A 20227-nucleotide genomic window follows, 5' to 3' on the forward strand; every position below is an offset into this window, starting at 1 on the left:
GATGTCAGTAGGACTAAAGCCATTAAAATGAATAGAAGTGTGAAGTAATTCGAGTAAAAAAAAAGGAATAAACGAGATTAACAAAAACAATTTGTTCTATAAGAAAAGAAAGACCGAAACAAACGAAAAAGAATATGATTAAAAAGTGAAAAATATAGGAGAAGAAGTGAAGGTTAAGTCAGGTTGAAACCAAATTGAAATGGTGTCGAGTAATTTTTGTTTTTGTTAGGTTATATGTGGTTGGATTTTTTCTCTATGGCTAGTTGGATAGACCCATAGAGTTAGAGGAGTGGTTAGAAAGGTGCAGATTAGCGCCATTACAATGAACATTGAAAAGACCTTTTCTGAGATAATGCCAGCGTTTAAACCAGTTGTTAAAACAACAATTTCTACGATACCCTTGCAAGACATAAGGACGCCAACAGTGAGCGATTCTCTTTTGGATAGTCTGAACAAAATGGAACCGAGAAAGCCACCTAGGATTTTTGTTATCATGGCGATTGCAATGATGGCCACGATATAGCCCCAGTCTTTGGCAGAGTTTAAAGAGGTTAGGTCAGTCTTTAAACCGGCTAGAGTGAAGTAAAGAGGGATGATAGCAGTTTGAGTCAAGTCGTCGATTTTAACAATTAGTTTTTCGACATAGTTGTTGTCTCTTGGGATTATCAAGCCAACTAAAAAGGCGCCGAATATTGGATGTACGCCGATGATATCAGTGAAAAAGGAGGAGATGTAGACTAGTACAATCATAATTGAGATGGCGTAGGTTGAAGGGCCATTGTTGATTTCATTTGTTTTTTTGATGAAAGCCCAGCGGATTAGGTATTTTACAGGGAACAAAATGAATAGCATCCAGCCAAAGGCGACGAGTAGGATATATACAGTAGTGATTGCGTTGTCAGCATTGGCGAGGGTGATGCTGAGAGCTAGTAAAACCCAACCAAAGATGTCGTTTGTAATGCCAGCAGCTAGGACGATGACACCAATTTTGTCAGTGATTAGATTTAGTTCGGATAGAATCCTCGCTAAGACTGGAAAAGCAGTGATGCACATCGCAACAGCAATAAAGACGAGGTATGTTGAGAAGTCAGTCTCGTTGTCATTTTGAGACGTATGGTATTCGTTGTATAAGCCAATTGAGATGATGCAGCCAAAGCCAAAGGGGATGGCCATGTTGATTATTCCAACAGTCAAAGCGATTTTGAGATTGTTTTTGATGAAATTCAAGTCGATTTCTAGACCTATAAGGAACAAAAAGAGGATCAAGCCAAAGTTGGCGACTAGAGTTAAGCCAGGTATGGAATCACTGGGAAAGACATTCGACGAGAAATTAGGGATGTTGCCTAGAACAGTTGGACCTAGTATGATACCAGTCAAGACTTCAGCGATAACCTTGGGCTGTTTCAAAAATTTCAATGGGATATGGATTAAGTAGCATAAACTGATAATCAAAATGGACTGGAAAAGAAATATGGTGATTGGGTTGGAGGACTCATAAGCAATTGGGTTTCTACCAGATATTATTCCAGCGACAGACGAGGTATCGATAGCCATTTCGAGTAGAGCTATTGTGAAATAAGGGGATATGAAATAAGAGATGGAGTAGTGTCTCTCTGGGTGCATCAAAATATGTAATATAACGAAGCTCTGTTTGGATTTGACACGCGGAAAAATGCCGATAAAGCAGAAGCAAAATGGCGGAACAGAAAGAAATCGAGCTAACAACGAGAAAACGAAGGAAACAGCGCAAGAAAATAACAGCTTGCTGACAACACCAATAACAAGAGAAGACTCAAGTGAGCAAGAGAAAACTTCAGTAAAAACGAGAAGCAGCAAGCCAAAAAAACAGACCCAGCTTTTTCTCGCAACTTGTTTCTGGCCGCTGGGACGGATTGATGCAGACAGTGCCGGGAATATGCAGCTGGTGGAGGCAGAACCGCTGTTGTGGTGCGCTACGTATGTATGCATGAAGAGCGCCATCATGCATAAACCGGGTAATCTAAAAGCGCTGTCAGAAAAGCCATTGAGATGGTGCCCATTGTGTTTACATAATCACACGTGCATCTGTGGCGAATGCTCTTCCGCGCCTCGGCCGACGCTTACGAATCAGGGCCACAAGCAAAGTCCCACAGTGATGCTCTTACACTTGATCAGCTCCTTCTTCTTCACTTCTACCTGGGTCTCTATTTATACCCCTAATTTGCGCATCTCTGCCACCATCCTATATTTCGACAATGGCTCCAAATAACAACCTTTCCATTAAGAATCCTGTTAATTCCATCAACGATCAGTATGTCGATATGGAGGTAATACCAGATCCAGGGGATCCAACCTCAATGGAGATCGATGCTGATGTTGAAGTCATTGACGACGACGATGACGACGACGATGATGATGATGATAATGATGATGATGATTATGATGATGATGTTCCTCTTGGCGATATCAACAACATCGATGATCTAGATAACATGGACGACATTGATAACGATCTCAACACAATTGATGCCTCCATTCACCCAATTCAAGGTCCTGGCAATACCAACCCTAACTCATCCTCAAACAATTCTACCAACGACAACTCTCATCTAAACGATATCACCCATATTAATAATGTTGACAATATATCCAATCCCAAAAGCTGCTCCAAAAGTATCCCTAAAAATGTCTCCAAAAACGTCTCCAAAAATACCTCCAAAAACAATGCTGCCAATAATCCTACTCCCAACAATAATATTCACAATGCCAAAAACCACAATCATAAAAATCAAAATCTCACTCCCCAGCAAAAGAAAAATATAGCTCCCGCGACTGATTTTAATTTTTGGATGAACCAAATTAAAGATGTCCCTGATTATGACTACATTGAAAAAAAGCATTTTACTTGGGAAATCAAAAACTTTTATAACCCAGATAACTCAAACAATAATAATAATAATAATAATAATATTAATAATAATAATAATAATAATAACAACAATAATAATAATAATAACAATAGCAATAATAATACCCAAAATAATGCACCCAACAAATTAGTCTCCCCCGTATATAGATGTGGTGGCTACAATTGGGACATCCTTCTTTTCCCAAAAGGAAACACAAACAACAACAATTATATATCTCTATACCTACAACCCTTACCTGAAACTAAAAAAAAAATTACAAACTCCAACGAATCAAAAGATTCAATCAATTCCTATTCTTCCAATTCAGACGATCTAATTGACCCAGATTGGTACGTTTGTGCCCAATTTGGTTTACTAATTTGGAACCCTGAAAATCCAATGATAAAATTCTTTAATCACTCTCACCACCGTTTTTATAAAGACGAAACTGACTGGGGCTTTTCAAATTTCATCGACTTGAAATCACTATCAAAAGTACAAGGTTTCAACGAAGGCTTTCTATCTCAAAAATCAAATAATCTAAATATCACAGTTTTCGTCAAGGTCCTTAAAGACAAAACTGGTGTATTATGGCACAACTTTGTCAATTACAACTCAAAAAAGGAAACTGGTTTTGTAGGTTTGAAAAATCAAGGTGCAACTTGCTATCTAAATTCCTTAATTCAATCCTACTTCTTTACTAAAAGTTTCAGAAAATTGGTCTACCAAATCCCATCAAAGGATGACAACAGCGTAACCCTAGCCCTACAAAGGGTCTTTTACCAATTGCAAATATCCGACGATGCCGTTGATACCTCAGACTTGACAAGATCTTTCGGTTGGGACACCGGTGCTGCTTTCACCCAACATGACGTTCAAGAACTAAATAGAATTCTCATGGATAGATTAGAATCAAAGATGAAATTAACAAATGTCGAAGGTGGCCTAAACAACATTTTTGTTGGCAAAATGAAAAGCTACATAAAATGTATCAATGTTAATTATGAATCTTCAAGAATCGAAGATTTTTGGGATATCCAATTAAACGTCAAATCAATGAAGGGTTTAATCGAATCGTTTAAAAACTACATCGAAGTCGAATTATTGGAAGGTGAAAATCAATATGACGCCTTTGGCTATGGCTTGCAAGATGCTAAAAAGGGGGTTGTTTTTGAAAACTTTCCTCCAGTCTTACATCTACAATTAAAGAGATTTGAATACGACTTCAATTATGATACCTTAATGAAAATCAACGACCGCTATGAATTTCCCGATACAATTGATTTATCTCCCTATTTAAATCAAGATAATAAAGAAACCTTGAAAGAAGACTGGAATTATGATTTATACGGTGTTTTAATTCACCAAGGTGATATCTCCTCTGGTCATTATTACACAATGATTAGACCAACAAAAGACGGTGACTGGTATAGATTCGATGATGATAAAGTATGGAAAGTCACTCACAAAGAAGTATTTGAAGATAATTTTGGTTGTGATTTGCTTGATAATTCAATCACTTCAACTTTCAGTCGATCTGATTTTCTCGAATATCAAACTAAAACTCACACTAGTGCTTATATGCTTGTTTATATTAGAAAAGACTTGTCTAGCGAAATATTAGAAGAAGTCACTGATGACAACGTCCCCAAACACATTATTGAAACCGTTAAACGAGAAAAAGAAGAAAAATTAAGGAAAATTAAAGAACAAGAAGAAATGCGTCTCTGTTTAAGTATTAGTTTATTCACTCCAAGAATTTTTAATAATTATGAAGGTTTTGATTTAGCTGCAAATCAATACGATAAATACTATAGTCACTCCCTTTATGACCAAAAATCTTCTCCAAAAGTCATAAAAATGTTGAAAACAACCAAATGGGATGATGTTTATAAGACTATTTTTAAAAGTTTGAATTATGATGAAAATGTTGCTCGTAAGTTCTTGAGATTATGGGCTATAGTCTATCGCAAAAATTACACCATCAGACCGGATTGTCCTGTCAAAGTTGCCGTGGCTGAAATAGATAATACTAAGGTGTCATCTTCAACGATTCACGAAATTTACTCAAAACTTGCTACGAGAAAAAATGGGGAATTTTTATTATATTGCGAAGATCTTAGAAGAGACTTGAGATCTATTGTTAGGTATATTGATGAAAAAGGAGTTGATTTGATTCCAAAGGTATTTAAAAATTACAAAACTTTACCTTTTATTTTTGAAAAATTAGACAAATTTTTTTACAAAGTGATTCTAAATGAAAACGGCGAAAACGTGGATAAGAATCAAAACCAAATTTTTAATTTTCCAACAATAAACTCTTTATCAAGTGAAATTTGCATTTTTATTAAATATTTTGACAAGATCAATCAAAAAATTATAGGTTTTGGGGATATTATAATGTCGAGATCTGAGCCTATATCAAATTTAAAATATATTTTGAATAAATTTATTGGCTATCCTGAAGGTACATTGTTGGATTTTTATGAAGAAATCAAACCAACAAACATTGATGAAATAGATATTGAGAAATCATTTTCAGAAAATGAGTTATCAAACGGTGATATAATTTGCTTTACAGAATCATCTGTTCAAGTTGATCCTGACACAAATAAAAAATTACAAGAATTAAATAAGGAATTTGAAAAAAACACAGCAGAGTTTTTGAAATCTGTATCAAATAGCAATGAAAATGATCAGGAAAAACAGTATGAATCTATTATTCCTCATTGTGAAAATCCAAAAATGTACTACAGGTTCCTCGCAACTAGGCTTCAAATTGTTTTCAAACCTATCGTCAATTTCGAAAATGATGATTATGTTATTGTAAATAATGGTGAGGGAATGGATGATAAAAATTCCAAAGGTGAAGAGCTAGACGCAAATAATGATACACTATCTAATTCTAAAGATTTTCACTTTTGGTGCACAACTACAACTACTTATGATGAAATGGTTAAGGCATTAAGTGAAAAATTGGGAGTTGTACCAGAATATTTGAGAATTTTCTTGATACATGGGGATTCAAGAATTGCATTGCGATCTCACAATACTATTGGTCATATTGTAAATACTAAAAATTACAGAGCTGCTTTGACATTGCAGTTTGAATATGAAATATTGAGTATCACATTGGATGAGTTAGAAAACATGAAAACAATCAAAGTTTCCTGGATTCCGTCAGGAATAATGCATGAACATTTATTTGAGTTTTTAGTACCAAAAGATGCCGGGGTTTCTGCTTTGTTTGATAAATTACAGCACAAATTAAATTTCGATGATTCTGTTAAGGAGACTATTTTATGTTGGATTTCCAATGACGAAAATAAACTATTTAATTACTTTAAATCAACTGATAAGATTCAAATAATCCCTGATGATTTTATAGTTTATGCCAGTCCTTTAAAGAATGATGCTAGGTACTTGAACTGCAATCCGGAGACAGCAGATGAAAAGTTGAAGAAGGAATTAGAAAAAATACACTTTTTACCTGTATTTCAGTTTCAAAAAGACCCTTCTAAAACACATGGAATTCCATTCTTTTTCGGTGTATATAAAGATGAAACAGTTAAAGAATTTAAAACCAGGTTCCAGGAACGGTTATCTTTGGGACAAAAAGAATTTAATAAAATAAAGATTGGTTTGATAAGTCAAAATAACATGGATATTCGTTATTTTGATGACGAAGATTCTAATTTTAATGCTTATGAATTGATGCAACCAGGGGATAGTTTATTTCTTGATCATCCAAATCGTTCAACACACAATCAAAATTATGGAGGTGGTGCAATTTTTATTAAAAACTGATTTTATATTTTCATGTTTGTTTATTTGTTAAATTTTGAAATAGTCCAAATTTTTTTTCTTTCTAAATTTTGTTTTTGCTTGATTTTTCTTTAGCTGAAATATTTTTAACTATTTAAACTCTTTGCAAGGTTTTCCTTTTATTTTTTTTTCTTCTATTTTATTAAATTTTATTTAACTTACTTTTAGTCGGCCCATTTAAATGGTCTCAAAAAAACACGCGGATGGTAAATATATTTTTGATTGAAATTTTTTATGTTCAATATTTGTAAGATTGAATCAGATTAGTAATTGATTGTGAAACTCAATTGAAAAATTGGTCAATTTGATTCTATAAACATAATTATCGAGATGGAGAGAAAAGATGATGGTGGAAAGGATACTTTTATCAATCCAAATGAAATCGATGAGGAGATAGGGAATGTTTCTGATGAAGCCGAACCTATGGATGAAGATGAAGGTGATGAAGAACTTCAAGGAAATGATGATATTATCGAAATAGACATGTCTAACAATTCCTGGGCTTATTTTGATAAACATCAAGATTCAGTGTTCAAAGTGATAAGTCATCCATTTTTACCCATTGTTGTTTCTGGTGGAGCTGATAATACAGCTTTTATGTGGACATCAAATTCGCAGCCTCCAAAACTTATAACAGAACTTAAAGGACATACTGAATCAGTAATTGCTGGTGGTTTTACAAAAGATGGATCATATATTATTACCGGAGATATGACCGGGAAAGTTTTAGTTCATAAAGCGTTTAAAAAATATCAACAATGGAGAAAAATAGCAGAAATTAATGAAATTAGTGAAATAAGTTGGATCGAAGTGCATCCAGTTCAGAATTTTTTTGCGTTTGGTGGTATTGATGGATCAGTTTGGTGTTATTCTATTGAAAATGATAATGTTGAGCAAGTCTTTTCAGGGTTTAATCATTCAATTGAGTGTACATCTGGAAAATTTGTCGATGTTGATGATATAGATTCATTACTTTTAATAACTTGTTCTGAAGATTCAAGTATCGTGTTTTGGAATTGTTACACCTCTGAGCCGATTTTCAAATTAACCAGTAATGATTTCAAATCATCAGATAACCATTCTTGGGTGACAATTTCTGCTTTAGATAATAGCAAGATTGTTGCGGTTGGAAGTAGAGATGGTGTTATTGCAATCTTGAATTATGAGACAATCAAAATATTGAACACAATAAAAGCAATAGATTTGAAAGAAAGCGATGATATTTATGACTCTTCAGTAGAGGCTTTGGCCTGGTGCAGTGTGGAAAATTCTACGTTATTAGCAGTTGGATTAGTTTCTGGAGATTTGACCTTTTATGACAGTAAAAGCTGGAGGATAAGAAAGAGCGTTAAATTAGAAGATGCAATTACTAAATTGGAATTCATAAAAGATGAAAATTTTCTTATTGGCTCATGTATGAATGGTAGAATATATAAATGGAATGTTTTAACAGGCAAAGAAGAATTTGTTGGTGTGGGTCATAATTTGGGTATCTTGGATTTCTGTGTTCAAGACAAAGGCAACAAGCTCATAACGGCTGGGGATGAAGGTGTCTCATTGGTTTTCAACTTGAATAAATAAGTAGTTTTATAATTGAATTCGAGTAAGACCCTGTTTTCAGATAATCTTTTTTCTTTTTAAATTGGAGTTTATAACAAAATCAATTCTATTAAGAAAAACAATACACGTAATTGGTTGCAATGTTGAAAGGTGATTTAGTCCTAAAATTGAAGTAAAAAGATAATCAATCAGGGTGGAGTCCTTCATAAGTTTTGTTCTTCCAATGCGAAGTGTTCTCCTTAATCGTAGAAAAGCGATTAACGAGAAGGCTTTAATAGCATTGGGTGGGGCCAAAGGCCAAAATCATAAAACAATACATTTGAAACAAGAATAGAAGTGTAAAAAAAAATGGAAATGTGAAAAACAGCATATATTAACTATATACCATTATAAACAAGTTGCTAAACCACATATGAGCTAAGTGATATAAAAAGAGTAGAAGAAAAGAAGAGCTGAATTTTTTAAATTATATCAGAAAAACCCAACTGTTACCCTCTCCAAAGAAATTTAGGTCTCAACTCTTCTGTGGTGGATCTCTGAAGATGAGGAATGGTTGTGAGGACGAAGAGAGTATTATCGAATCTACAGAATTGCAAAGTTAAGTAGAGATTGAAGACTCATTCTGCACAGTTTATCGTTGTCTTCTTCCACTTCTTACTAAATCAGGGAGCTTGAGAGGCACCTTCAATGTGGCAACTTGGTCTTTTGCTGTTATTTTAACGTCAAATGCTTCGATTTGAGTCTGGGTAGCATTTCTAACTAGACAACCTACAGCTCTCAATAAAATTATCATTCTTGATGGTTTAAGCGACAATTCTTGAGCCAAAGGAGCAACGAGAATGGAGAAATTGTCAATATGCATAATCAAAACCAAAATGAAACATAATAGCTTGTCCTCATGGCTGGGATCTATGGTGAAACTTCTGTCTTTGGATTTACCAAATTGACTTGGTCTTGAGATTGTGAATTTATCGAGAATAGTTTCAACAAATACTTCGGCGGGGTTTTTGAGTAGTTCGAGTAGCTGCGATTTTTTTGATAAATTTTTTTTGAATGCATATGTTCCTAGTAAAAGTGACGTGAAATATAGTAATTTCATCTTTTTAACATCCAACTCATTGTCAGGATTATTGTATTTCATTACATGTTCTTTAAGATATAATGAATCGCTAAAAGGAAATAATTCAAGTCTTTTTTTAGCATCTTTTTCTTGGAAAATTGGAGCAAGTCTGATTATGTTCCATTCTTTTTTGTCTATTAAGCCGGAAATTGGGAAGGCATCATCAACGATGGTGGCATTAATGTCATATGGAGGAATAGGTCTATTTGATTCTGAAATTGATTTTTTAAGACCATCTCTTGTGGGAACATCAAAGGTGGACAATTTAACGTTGTCAATGATATCGACCTCCATGTCCTGTAAGGCGTCCGTATCAATACGATTTCTTTGAATATCATTGATTGCCTTTTTTGCCTTTTTTGAACCAAAAGAACGACCGAGACTGCTCTTTTGTTCTGAATACTTGACATCAAGTTGTTTAATTTCCTGGATTTTAGATCTTTTTCGCTTTTTAGAGACAATACTCATTAATTCTACTGGAATTTGATTGTACAATTCCACTTTTTGAGTTGAAGGATCATAAACTGCAACGCAATAATTGTTTGGATCGTCTGATTGAGCTGATATAAATTCTAATTGATCATTTTCTCCATAAAGTATATTTGGGTCATAAGTTGATGCCTTTGATTTATATAACTTAAAATTATTCTGTTGATTGCCTTCAAACCCATTAAAAAAACTGCCTATAACTAAGGAAGGTTGAGATACATATTTAGAAACCTCCAAATTCTTTTGGTTGAAGGCAACAGCCTTTTCCTTTTTTAATACAACCATGTTAGTTTCAATTCTTTATCAATTTGAAAGATTGAATGAAAAATTTGGCATATTGAAAAAAAAGTTAAAAAAAATAAAAATGCACGTGATATACGTTAGGATTAGGTTTTTGAGACCATATTTTTGGGTCAGGGTATTGCAGAAGGTAGAGCATCCATCCAGGCGGTTTCATTTCAAAAAGTGTGGTTTATAATTCTTTTAATCTTAACTTTTAATCCACAATCTTCAATCAACCCTAATGCTAATGGTAGTAATAATAGCGATCCATTTGTATTTGTTGCCTCTAGGCTTAGACACTCTCTTTGTTTTACATTTAAAACCAGTTCGTGCCTTCCAAAAGTTGGAAAGTCGGTTTAGTTACCAGTGTTAATGACTAAAAAAGGACCTATGTGAATATTATTTTGTTTAAATTCAATTGGTGTTACACTCTTCACCATTAATTCAACAAACATCCTTCTTTACATTTCTTATCCGCTACTTGTCAAGGAATTTGCAGTCTCCTATGCCAGATGCCAGTTCATTGTATCTCAAAATTTGGTTAATGAAATTATTTACTTTATTAATTTTTCCAAAAAATCTAACAACATATAGTTTATTTCATATCATCCTATCAACAGTGTACCAATACTATAGTTGAAGATATATTGGATAGCTAACACAAAAGATTTAATGAGTTTCAATATATCCGCGTATGCTTTTGTTATCAAACAACAAAATAGTTTGTTTTACTAATACTATAAACAAAACAGTTTAAATGCAATATAACAATTAAACCAAAGATCATTTGATGATCATATTTAAAAATTAACAATAACCACCACTCTGCACTAATTCTACCACCAGCAATTGTTTTCACAGCAATAAGTTTCAATCTATGTTTAAGTTTGTTTAAGCTTGTTTAAGCTGTTTTCGGTCTAACTGATCCATATTGTGCCTTTTTCGTTTTTGTTCCTTTTTCACGATTGTTGGTTTTGGTGGTTTTAATTCCTTTTCAATATTGTAATATTTATTTGCAATTTCAGTGATTACTTTCTTCTGATTTTCCACAAACTCACAATCAATGTCGATGTAATTGGTACAATCGCACAAGAGGTCAATTAATGATAAATAATCTAACCAGCAATAAAACAAAAACTCATCTAATTGTTTATCATCCGACTTGGCTTGCTTATGATTTTGTTGGTTTTCAAGATTTCTATCATTGTTAATCGAAGAGCTGCCAAAATCAATATAATAAAAAGCATTTTGTTCTTCGTTGTATACCACATTCAATGAATGAATGTCGCAATGAACCACTCCGGAAGAGTGAATTAGATACAAATTCCCAAGTGATTTAATCATCATTTTCTTAACTTTCTTACTTGTTACGTGCTTCATGTCGTTGGTTTTCAAATATTTGGTTTCAAGAAACAAACCAGCCATTTGAAGATTTTCATGATCATTTGATTGATTAAAATTCGTTAAATGTTTTTCCTTGACTAAATTTGGATGTGATAGATATCCATATTGAAACATCTGCGGAACGATTGTCCTGAATTTTTTTGCAGAAAGCTTTTTATAAGCAGCAATCTCTTTCATGAACCTTGTTTGCGTAGCACAAAATTTATCAACTAAAACAGCATATTTATACTTATCAGTTTGCTCATCAAATATGGAGTTTGTACATCGGATAGCATCATATATTTTTAGCACCTTGCCATTGGTTATTACAAAAACTGCAGCATAATTCTAGTTAGGCTTGTCACCTTGAATAATTGTTGTGACATTTTTGAGAAAAACATCGCTCGGGCAACAAATAACTTTATCTGTCAATGCTTTAAATAATATTCCTTCTGCAGAATTTATCCTTAAACTAGCATTGTCGGTTTCTGAGTTTTTAATAAAAGTTACATATTGATTTTGAATGGTATAAAATGCTTTTATAAATTTTCTGTTAAGAGATGGCGAAATCGCCAAATTTTTAAGCATTGTTAAGCATTTGTTTTGATGCTCTTTCCGTTCCCGGTCACTGCGACGCGACTGGCGAAGAAAATGCTTCAAAATGAAAGCTGTTAGTATTGTAGAAGGTGTAAGGTTGTCCAAACTTGTATCTTTAAGCGAAATCATTTTATATTTAATTGGAACTTTAGCAATCATATTTCCCTCTGCTATCCCTGCCACCTGATTGTCATTATATTGTTCAAATAAAATCTCATAAAAGAATACATTTTTATAATCAGATATAATTCCATCATCACAACAGCTAAAAAGGGTCTGATAAAGAGATTGAGAAAAAACTTTTTTAAAGTTTTGCATCTTATTATTAATTGTGCTAGTTTCAAAAAATGTCGATGAGAAATCATAAAAGTATTTTTTGAGATTTGGAAGTTTAATTTCAATAGGTACAACTGGTTTTCTTGATTCTCCAATGACTAAAGTGATGCCTGGAATTACTTTAAATTTTTCATATTGAGATTTTTTGGATTGTTTTACTGGATTTAACACTTTGAGTGTTTGATAAAATACATGGTTAGAACCAGTAATGTTTGTGGGAGAAATCAATCTACATATGGGATCTAACAATCTGTTTTGAAAAAGATATTCAATTGATTTTTCATTGAGCACAATTACATTAGAACCAGTTGCATAATCAAAAACATTTGAAATGATGTGCGAATTATCAAATATATATGAGGATAATCTTGTTGTAATTTCAATTAATTCTTCATTTGAGAACTGGCATTGCTCCGCAGGTACTACCATGTGGTAGCTATCATAAAACAAATTGCATCTGTTTGTGCTAATGGGTTTTGTTTCAAAGTGCAGCTTTAAAATAGTCGGACTCGGGAGCTGTTTGTCGACGTTAAGGATTTCAATTTCTTGAATGGTAATATCTTTTTGAAGTTTTGGAATGTTAAAATTTAAAAAAGCATTAATAGAGAGCCAGTGATAGACGTATTCAATTATGGTATCGTCAGGATCTTCTCTAATTTTCATGTTAGATTTAGCACATTTCCAGATTTCACCAATATCACTAAAATTGTAATTAAGGGTTTTAATATAGTATGCAATACCACTTTTTGCTGAGAAAAGTGAACTTGCAAATAATTTTGCGGAGGTTGGATAATCATTACTTGTTTGATGTTGAGCACAAGACTCTAGCTCTTTACTGTTTCTAAATAATGGTGAATGAAGTCGCAATAAAAAATGATAAACTTTGGAATTTATATTATTATAAGCTTTGGTAAAATCATCAGAATTATTTGCGGAACGGCGTGCTTGTTCTTTTAGTAGCTGGTAAAGATTAGCATCATTAAAATTTTCTTGATGTTATCTGTAACGTTTCAAATGGGTGTTGAAATTATCTAGCGATCTGTGCACCAATGATAGTTTGCGTGCTTTGTATTTGATGTAGACGTCCATTTGAATTTAGTATTACAGTAGTAATTTAGCTTGAAATATAATAATATTGATATATCTTATTTAACTAAAGTGGGTACGTCTAAATGTCTCACAAGTCCAAAGTGTGTAATATTTAAGCAATCATTCTGACAAAATTTAAGCAGCTTTTGTGTCTAGAGCTTAAAGTTTGAGAATCCTGCATATTCTCGCATGTTAAGTTGTTCCGTTTTACTTATTTTGACTCATTTCTCTATTTTGTCCATCGGAGGGTTTTCGAATACTTTAACGATACGATTGATTCGTATCTTTTGAAATGGCGAATATATAATGTTTTTAAGGAATCTATTTAATTATTTATCATTTTAGTATTTATTGATATTGAATAATTGACTAATCAATGGTGAGATAAATGATCCCTTCCACAAATTTTTTATAAGCAATTTCAAGCAAAGTAGCTACAAGATAGATAAAGAAGACAACAATGAAAATGCAAACGACATTTCAAGCTTCGATTTGTTTGATGCGGAAAAGTATTGGAATTTCAAATCTTCAATCAAAGACGATGTAATATTTCATGAATTTGCTGATCCATTGATCAAACGAATAATATTATCAACAGCAACTGATTCAAACACTTTTAAGGACTGTGATCTTCAATTAATAACAATGGATTTTTTGTTTTGCAATTTCAATCACACTTCTAATTGTGCCCACGATCATTTCAATAATTATGAACATCATTCAAGTACTGATATTAATAATCATGATGCTTTGAAAAAATTGAGCTTGTCAATTAATGCAAATATAATCTCCAGTTTCAACAATAAAAATGAATTGAAATTACAAATTAACTATTGATTAGGAAAAACAAATAATTTGATATTAAATTTGAGACTTAATGGGTATAGTTTATTGAATGTATTACTTAGGTTTGTTTGTTTGTTTTTTATTCAATGGCAAACCCATTTAATTTTTCATATGTTTATTAATTTAAATTTACTTGTTTTAAAAAAGAATAAAACTACTCTTTATGTAAATCAGTTAGACAATATTTTCTGGTTTTGTTTTATCAGTAAAAGTTTCAAAAATAAAAATAATAATCATATTAATTGTTATCATTTAACAACTTTCTATGGTTTGATGGCAGAGAAAGAATTCTATATAAAAGCTCACAAAACAAAAGAGAACGTCCTATTTTTGACAAACTACGATGGGCTGGAATACAAATATATTTAAAATAGGATTCTCGTATTTCAAGCCATTTTAAAATTAAAACATTTGGAACAGAAAAACAAATTAATTTTAGATAATTATCAATTCTCCTTAGATTGCATGGATTATATCATAAATTAACAAATACCTTAAGTACATAATCTAATTTAATAAACAGAAGATAGTTTTGGGATTTATTTTTATTATTATTAATAACTCTTTCGGTTTATCTCAAACAACTAGATTCCTTTGTTGAAAGGAGAATTAGAAAGAGCGAGTGAGTCTGTTTCTCTATTCTCGGGCTTTTTGAAAATTGGATGTTCTTCCTGCCGGCCATAGATAAAAGAAAGAAACATATAATAGTTTAAAGCAAAAGATGGCTGTGCTAGTTTTGGAGAATTATTCCGGTGACGTTCAATTTGTTTGCGGATGAATTGTATTGTGGGGTAAGCTGGTTTTTCATATTCATAATGAGCACTTGGTACCAATTAGGAAACCACCAGGTGTGTATATCAAGGACCGTCTGGTATTCTGTGTATAACTCGTACCATTATATTTGCTAGACCGATTTAGGGCATGACTATTTTAGGAAGCGAATCAACATACCAAATTAATTGGTGGCGCAAAATCATTGCTAAGGAAATGCACAGAACTGTTTCTGAAACTCTTTGTTCTCTGTTGTGTTTTTAATGTTTGTGTCTCAGATTGAAATTTCTTCTGCTTACTAAAAAAAACGATTAATAAACAATGAATTTATTGCCGTAGAGACTATTTCAGAACAATTAGAAACATAGTTGGTGATATTCACAACGGAACGCACCAAATTAACCAGAAATACCAGAGCGAATGATTGTGTCTCTAGAATTATTTAGTGAATTGTTAATGAATTATTTAAAATGCAAACTGAATAGGTAAACCTACCACGTTGATAAGCAGAGAATATGCTGGAGAGATCAGAAATGTAAGCTATGGTGATGGCAATGGCCTTATATTCCGATAAGAGGGAGAAGATGTTTGTGCTCATATTAACAATAGGTAAAGGAGAGCAGCAATTGGTCAATACCAGATTCACCATAATATTATTTAGATGCCCTTATATTCCGCTGAGAAACCCTCAGAGAGTGGGATGGCCGTCCTGAACAGCGGTAGGCTTACCCAGACAGTAGTTTCAGGGCGGTTGGGTGGGGGCGGAGATGCACTGTTTTGAAAAATCCTGTGGGCCCAAAACACCTGAACAGCCGGAAAAGCAAAGGAAAACACCCAAAGCAGGGGGGATTGGTGCGTGCGCAGTGTGTTCCACCAGTGTAGCATCCCGTTGGATAACCAACGGTTGTGGAATCTACCAATTAACCGCCGGCGTGGAAATGCTAGTAGGCAAGCACCTGCACGTTGCAGTGTGATCCTAGCTGACGTTAGCACAGCTGCAGAAAGGTCTGCGTTTCTGGCAAACATCTCTCGATTACTGCTTTCTGACTTTCTGACTTTCTGATCTCATTCATTTCGCTGTTTTCACAGTTTCTTCAGCTCCAGAATATTTTATTGTTCTCCAGGCTGTCTAGCCAATGGTTACCACCCAGATGTTCTGTCCAGAAATGCTGTTGGATACCTTTTTTCTATATAAGCTAACGGATTTCTCTTGTTTTACCACTGTGACCACAAATTTCTTCACTGCCTTTCCCAACAACATCACTCTTTAATACCTTTCTGCTTTTTTTCCTCTTTTCTTCCACCATCAAAAGTTTGCCTAAATGACCCAATCATCTCAACAACCAAACTACGCTTTGTCTTGTCACTCAAGCATTGATGAGATCTTGGAATCCAATAGAAGATGGGCTGAGAAGACCGATTGGGAAGAACCTCATTTGTTTTCCACAACAGGAGCAGGTCAAGAACCCCACACTTTGTGGATTGGATGTGCTGATTCCAGAGTTAACGAGGACTGTTTCTATGGTGTACTTCCTGGTGAAATCTTTTCAACCAGCAATGTAGCCAATGTGATCAATAACGTTCATGATACTTCTTCTCAAGCTGTTATTTATTATGCTGTCCACCATTTAAAGGTTAAAAGAATCCTAATAGTGGGTCACACAGACTGTGGTGGTATAAAAGCTTCTCTTTCAATCAAAGATAAGCATAACACTGGCTTGCCAAAGCAATTAAATACTTGGCTAGAACCCGTTATTGATTTAAGGTTTAAGCACCAAAAGTATCTAAGCCAATTTAGTGATATTGATGAAGCTGTTTCAAGATTATCTGAATTAAATGTCAAAGAACAATATAATTACTTAACTACTCAAGATGAAGCTGTTGTTCATGGTTTACAAGAAAAAACTCTTGAAGTTTATGGCTTGTTATTTAATGTATCAACTGGTTTATTAACTCAACTTATCTAAAATTTCTGTTTTTATCGTAAATTAAGACACTATCAAGTCATTTAAATTATCACTGTGCTAATTTGATTTTTATTTTTAGTTTTTAGTTTCATTTTCATTTTCATTTTCATTGTCATTTTCAATTTCAATTTCAATTTCAATTTTTCAGTTTTTCATTTTTTCATAACTCCATTTTCTATTCAGTTTTCAATTCAAATTTACAATTTAGTAACCTCATTTATTTCCAATCATACCTTATTTAGTTTTTAAAAATATATGGGCCGTCCTTTTCATCAACATTTAAATCAAGAATACTTTCCTCAATAACCTGTCCTTTATCGTTAATAATTTTTCCAAATAAATAATCTCCTGGATGAATTGGTCCAACACCCTTGGGTGTCCCTGTTAAAATTATATCTCCCTTCTCCAAAGTCATAATGCTAGACATTGTAGATAATATCTTATTAATCTTGAAAAGCATTAGATTTGTTGAGTCAAATTGCTTGTTTTTCCCATTAATGTCAAATGATAATTCAACCTTGTATGGATCTGGTATTTGCTCTTTGCTTATAAATCTAGACAATGGTAAAAATGTATCAAACCCCTTCCCAATTGTCCATGGTAATCCCTTTTTCTTTGCTTCATCTTGAACATTTCTGGCTGTCATATCCAACGCCAACGCATATCCAGCTATAGAATCCAATGCTTCTTCATCACTGAAATTTTTGTCCAAATTCCTCAATGTTCTGTTAAGAACAATAGCAAGCTCAATCTCATGGTGAACAACTGTGCCTCTTGGAACTAATACTGATCCACTGTTAGGCCTTAAAATCGACGATGAGGGCTTAAGGAAAAAAAACGGCTCACTAGGTTGAACATTATTCAATTCTTTGATATGAGCAGCGTAGTTTCTTCCAATACAGAGAATCTTTCTTGCATTATCAATGTACTTTAACGACATTTTCCAACCAAAATTCAAAATCCAATGGCCAATTCGCTCATTGCACCTTAACTCAGAGAGAAATAAAATCGCTTTTTTATACCGATATCGGATCACATGATCTCCAGCCAATCTAAAGGCCGCTGCCTTCGGTGGCACTTTTTTGCTTTCTCTTTTATCTCATAATATCTTCCTTTCCTATCTTCTTCCAGTCTATTTACTATTCCACAAGTACACCCAGGAATTCAGGATGTTTACTTATTCATTGGAAAGCCCAATTATTGTCAAGTTTCTAAACCATTTGGATGATTTGTATAATGACACAATTCATGGTTTGGATGAATCATTAACACTTGACATCTCAATCGTGCTTAAATATGACAACTCAATTTACTCAATTCCATCTTCAAACGATACCAATGATGACAATAATAATGGTAATAGCAATGAACATGATATTGATCTAACAAATGTTTCTCCTATAATTGAAAAAATTTTGAAATTGCTTGAAAAAGATCGAAGTTTGTTGTTTTATTTTAAGATTGATCCTAATTTAAAATTAATTGATATTTTAAAGGCCATTTTCAGTAGACTATCAATTAATCAATTGAACTCAATTTTTGATATTAACCAATTAGTACTAGTTTTAAACACTGTCCGAATACCCGATTTCGCTAGTTTGGCAATTAAAATTATTCAAGTGGACTATAATAATAACTCGGAACTAATTGATCAAGATATTTTATTCCATTTAATTAGCATTTTAAATTCAAATCAAAAAATCGATTACGAATATATAAATTCTATAATCAACTCCTTTAAAGGTTACTTCATTAATAACAATAATAGCAATCCGGATAAAAATGGACTTTCTAAAATTTACAATAAATTACTTAGCGATAAAAAAATTATATCTATTTTTAATCAAATGAAAACTTCCAGCTCCACTTTAATCATTTCAAGATATTTTGAGATTATTTTAGTTTTGACAGAATATTTGCCTCAAAATGAACTCTCAATACAAAATAAATTAATAAGCGAATTTGATCAATTTTATTATATAGATTTGAAATTATATCTCACTGATTTCCTATTCTTAGCCAATATAATTAAATTCCAAACCGATTTATTAAACTTCATCAATCAAGATTCACTTAAATTCGATTGGTTGTTGACTATTTTAAAAAAAAATAATCTTATTCATGAAATTATAAAAGTTTGGATAAAAAGAAACGAAATTCCAGATTTAAATTGGATTATAAATGAATTCATTTTGTACTTATCTGCTCTATCATATATCAATAATGCCTCACTTATAAATGAATTTTATCCGGTATATTCTAATAATCAAAATTTTGTTGACAAAAATAACTCATTTTATCTTTCAAATATAAATCCTGAGTTTCTATTAACCTTAAATTCACAAAATGTGATCCGTCTAAATTCTTTATCTTTAAATAATAAATCCTCAGTTATTTTTTGCAATTTGGTCAATAATATCAATTCTTTTAATTTTATAAAATCAATATTTACTGATTCAAATTTAAATAACTTGCAATTATTTGAACTTTATGAATTGTTATTAGTGATGTCTAGTTTTACTTATTCTTCACAATTTCTATTCACAGATATTCCAAGTATTATTAATAATAAATTGTTAATGAATGATCGTAATAATATTGACGAAAATATAGTTATCAGTGATGCAAATTTACAAAAAATGAGACTAAAAATTTTGAGTAATTTAATTGAAAAACAAAAGGATAAAATTGAGTATATGGGTTTCAAATCAAAGTTAATTACATTACACAAAGAGTTGGTGTCTATTAGTTCTAAACCTCAATTTGTCAAAGCCGGTATCAAAGATACAACCATGTAACAAAAATGCAGAAAAAAAGAAAAAGAAAAAGGAAAAGAAATCTCATAAAAATCGGTGATGAATAAATAGAATTTGTGTTTGTTGCTTTTTTTGTTTTGCTTTTTTGTTTTTTTTAGGAGAGTTAATATTAAAGCACTTTAATGTCAATCTTTTAAGCTTAATTAGGGGCTGCATTGTTTGATGACGCAGTTAGAGATAAGTATATGTGCAAAGAACAGCTATTATTTATTTCCTAAATAAGTAAAAGTTTATTTATTGATTAACATATAAACCTGT

The 20227-nt window shown here is 32.5% G+C and overlaps 10 protein-coding genes across 10 annotated transcripts; 5 read left to right on the forward strand and 5 right to left on the reverse strand.

Moving 5' to 3' along the window:
* Positions 1 to 225: 225 nt before the first annotated feature.
* On the reverse strand, positions 226 to 1554 carry ASCRUDRAFT_36485 (Sodium/hydrogen exchanger; the record flags this gene model as incomplete). Its single annotated transcript, XM_020190694.1, has 1 exon — positions 226 to 1554. The coding sequence occupies one exon, from the start codon at positions 1552 to 1554 to the stop codon at positions 226 to 228; it is 1329 nt and encodes a 442-aa protein (XP_020046463.1).
* Positions 1555 to 3029: 1475 nt separating this feature from the next.
* Positions 3030 to 6695, forward strand: UBP15 (ubiquitin-specific protease UBP15; the record flags this gene model as incomplete). Its single annotated transcript, XM_020189503.2, has 4 exons — positions 3030 to 5030; positions 5073 to 5483; positions 5589 to 5708; positions 5763 to 6695. Coding segments are annotated over 4 exons (3465 nt in total), but the record flags the coding sequence as incomplete, so codon positions are not given.
* A 348-nt stretch (positions 6696 to 7043) lies between these two features.
* SQT1 (Sqt1p) lies at positions 7044 to 8294 on the forward strand (the record flags this gene model as incomplete). The annotated part of the gene is made up of 1 exon (XM_020191900.1): positions 7044 to 8294. One exon carries the CDS (start codon positions 7044 to 7046, stop codon positions 8292 to 8294), a length of 1251 nt encoding a protein of 416 aa, XP_020046465.1.
* A 273-nt stretch (positions 8295 to 8567) lies between these two features.
* RPA49 (DNA-directed RNA polymerase I subunit RPA49) lies at positions 8568 to 10167 on the reverse strand (the record flags this gene model as incomplete). The annotated part of the gene is made up of 1 exon (XM_020194940.1): positions 8568 to 10167. The coding sequence occupies one exon, from the start codon at positions 10165 to 10167 to the stop codon at positions 8905 to 8907; it is 1263 nt and encodes a 420-aa protein (XP_020046466.1). The 3' UTR covers positions 8568 to 8904.
* An 888-nt stretch (positions 10168 to 11055) lies between these two features.
* ASCRUDRAFT_71194 (uncharacterized protein) lies at positions 11056 to 11745 on the reverse strand (the record flags this gene model as incomplete). Its single annotated transcript, XM_020191901.1, has 1 exon — positions 11056 to 11745. One exon carries the CDS (start codon positions 11743 to 11745, stop codon positions 11056 to 11058), a length of 690 nt encoding a protein of 229 aa, XP_020046467.1.
* A 150-nt stretch (positions 11746 to 11895) lies between these two features.
* ASCRUDRAFT_81604 (uncharacterized protein) lies at positions 11896 to 13143 on the reverse strand (the record flags this gene model as incomplete). Its single annotated transcript, XM_020194633.1, has 1 exon — positions 11896 to 13143. The coding sequence occupies one exon, from the start codon at positions 13141 to 13143 to the stop codon at positions 11896 to 11898; it is 1248 nt and encodes a 415-aa protein (XP_020046468.1).
* A 509-nt stretch (positions 13144 to 13652) lies between these two features.
* Positions 13653 to 14406, forward strand: ASCRUDRAFT_14298 (uncharacterized protein; the record flags this gene model as incomplete). Its single annotated transcript, XM_020189190.1, has 2 exons — positions 13653 to 13663; positions 13986 to 14406. 2 exons carry the CDS (start codon positions 13653 to 13655, stop codon positions 14404 to 14406), a joined length of 432 nt encoding a protein of 143 aa, XP_020046469.1.
* A 2102-nt stretch (positions 14407 to 16508) lies between these two features.
* Positions 16509 to 17153, forward strand: ASCRUDRAFT_81605 (carbonic anhydrase; the record flags this gene model as incomplete). The annotated part of the gene is made up of 1 exon (XM_020194634.1): positions 16509 to 17153. The coding sequence occupies one exon, from the start codon at positions 16509 to 16511 to the stop codon at positions 17151 to 17153; it is 645 nt and encodes a 214-aa protein (XP_020046470.1).
* Positions 17154 to 17391: 238 nt separating this feature from the next.
* FMP41 (Fmp41p) lies at positions 17392 to 18093 on the reverse strand (the record flags this gene model as incomplete). Its single annotated transcript, XM_020194635.1, has 1 exon — positions 17392 to 18093. One exon carries the CDS (start codon positions 18091 to 18093, stop codon positions 17392 to 17394), a length of 702 nt encoding a protein of 233 aa, XP_020046471.1.
* Positions 18094 to 18322: 229 nt separating this feature from the next.
* ASCRUDRAFT_8921 (uncharacterized protein) lies at positions 18323 to 19951 on the forward strand (the record flags this gene model as incomplete). Its single annotated transcript, XM_020195019.1, has 1 exon — positions 18323 to 19951. The coding sequence occupies one exon, from the start codon at positions 18323 to 18325 to the stop codon at positions 19949 to 19951; it is 1629 nt and encodes a 542-aa protein (XP_020046472.1).
* Positions 19952 to 20227: the final 276 nt, after the last annotated feature.

Source organism: Ascoidea rubescens (assembly GCF_001661345.1).
Source record: "Ascoidea rubescens DSM 1968 unplaced genomic scaffold ASCRUscaffold_9, whole genome shotgun sequence".
Lineage (NCBI taxonomy): Eukaryota > Fungi > Ascomycota > Saccharomycetes > Ascoideales > Ascoideaceae > Ascoidea > Ascoidea rubescens.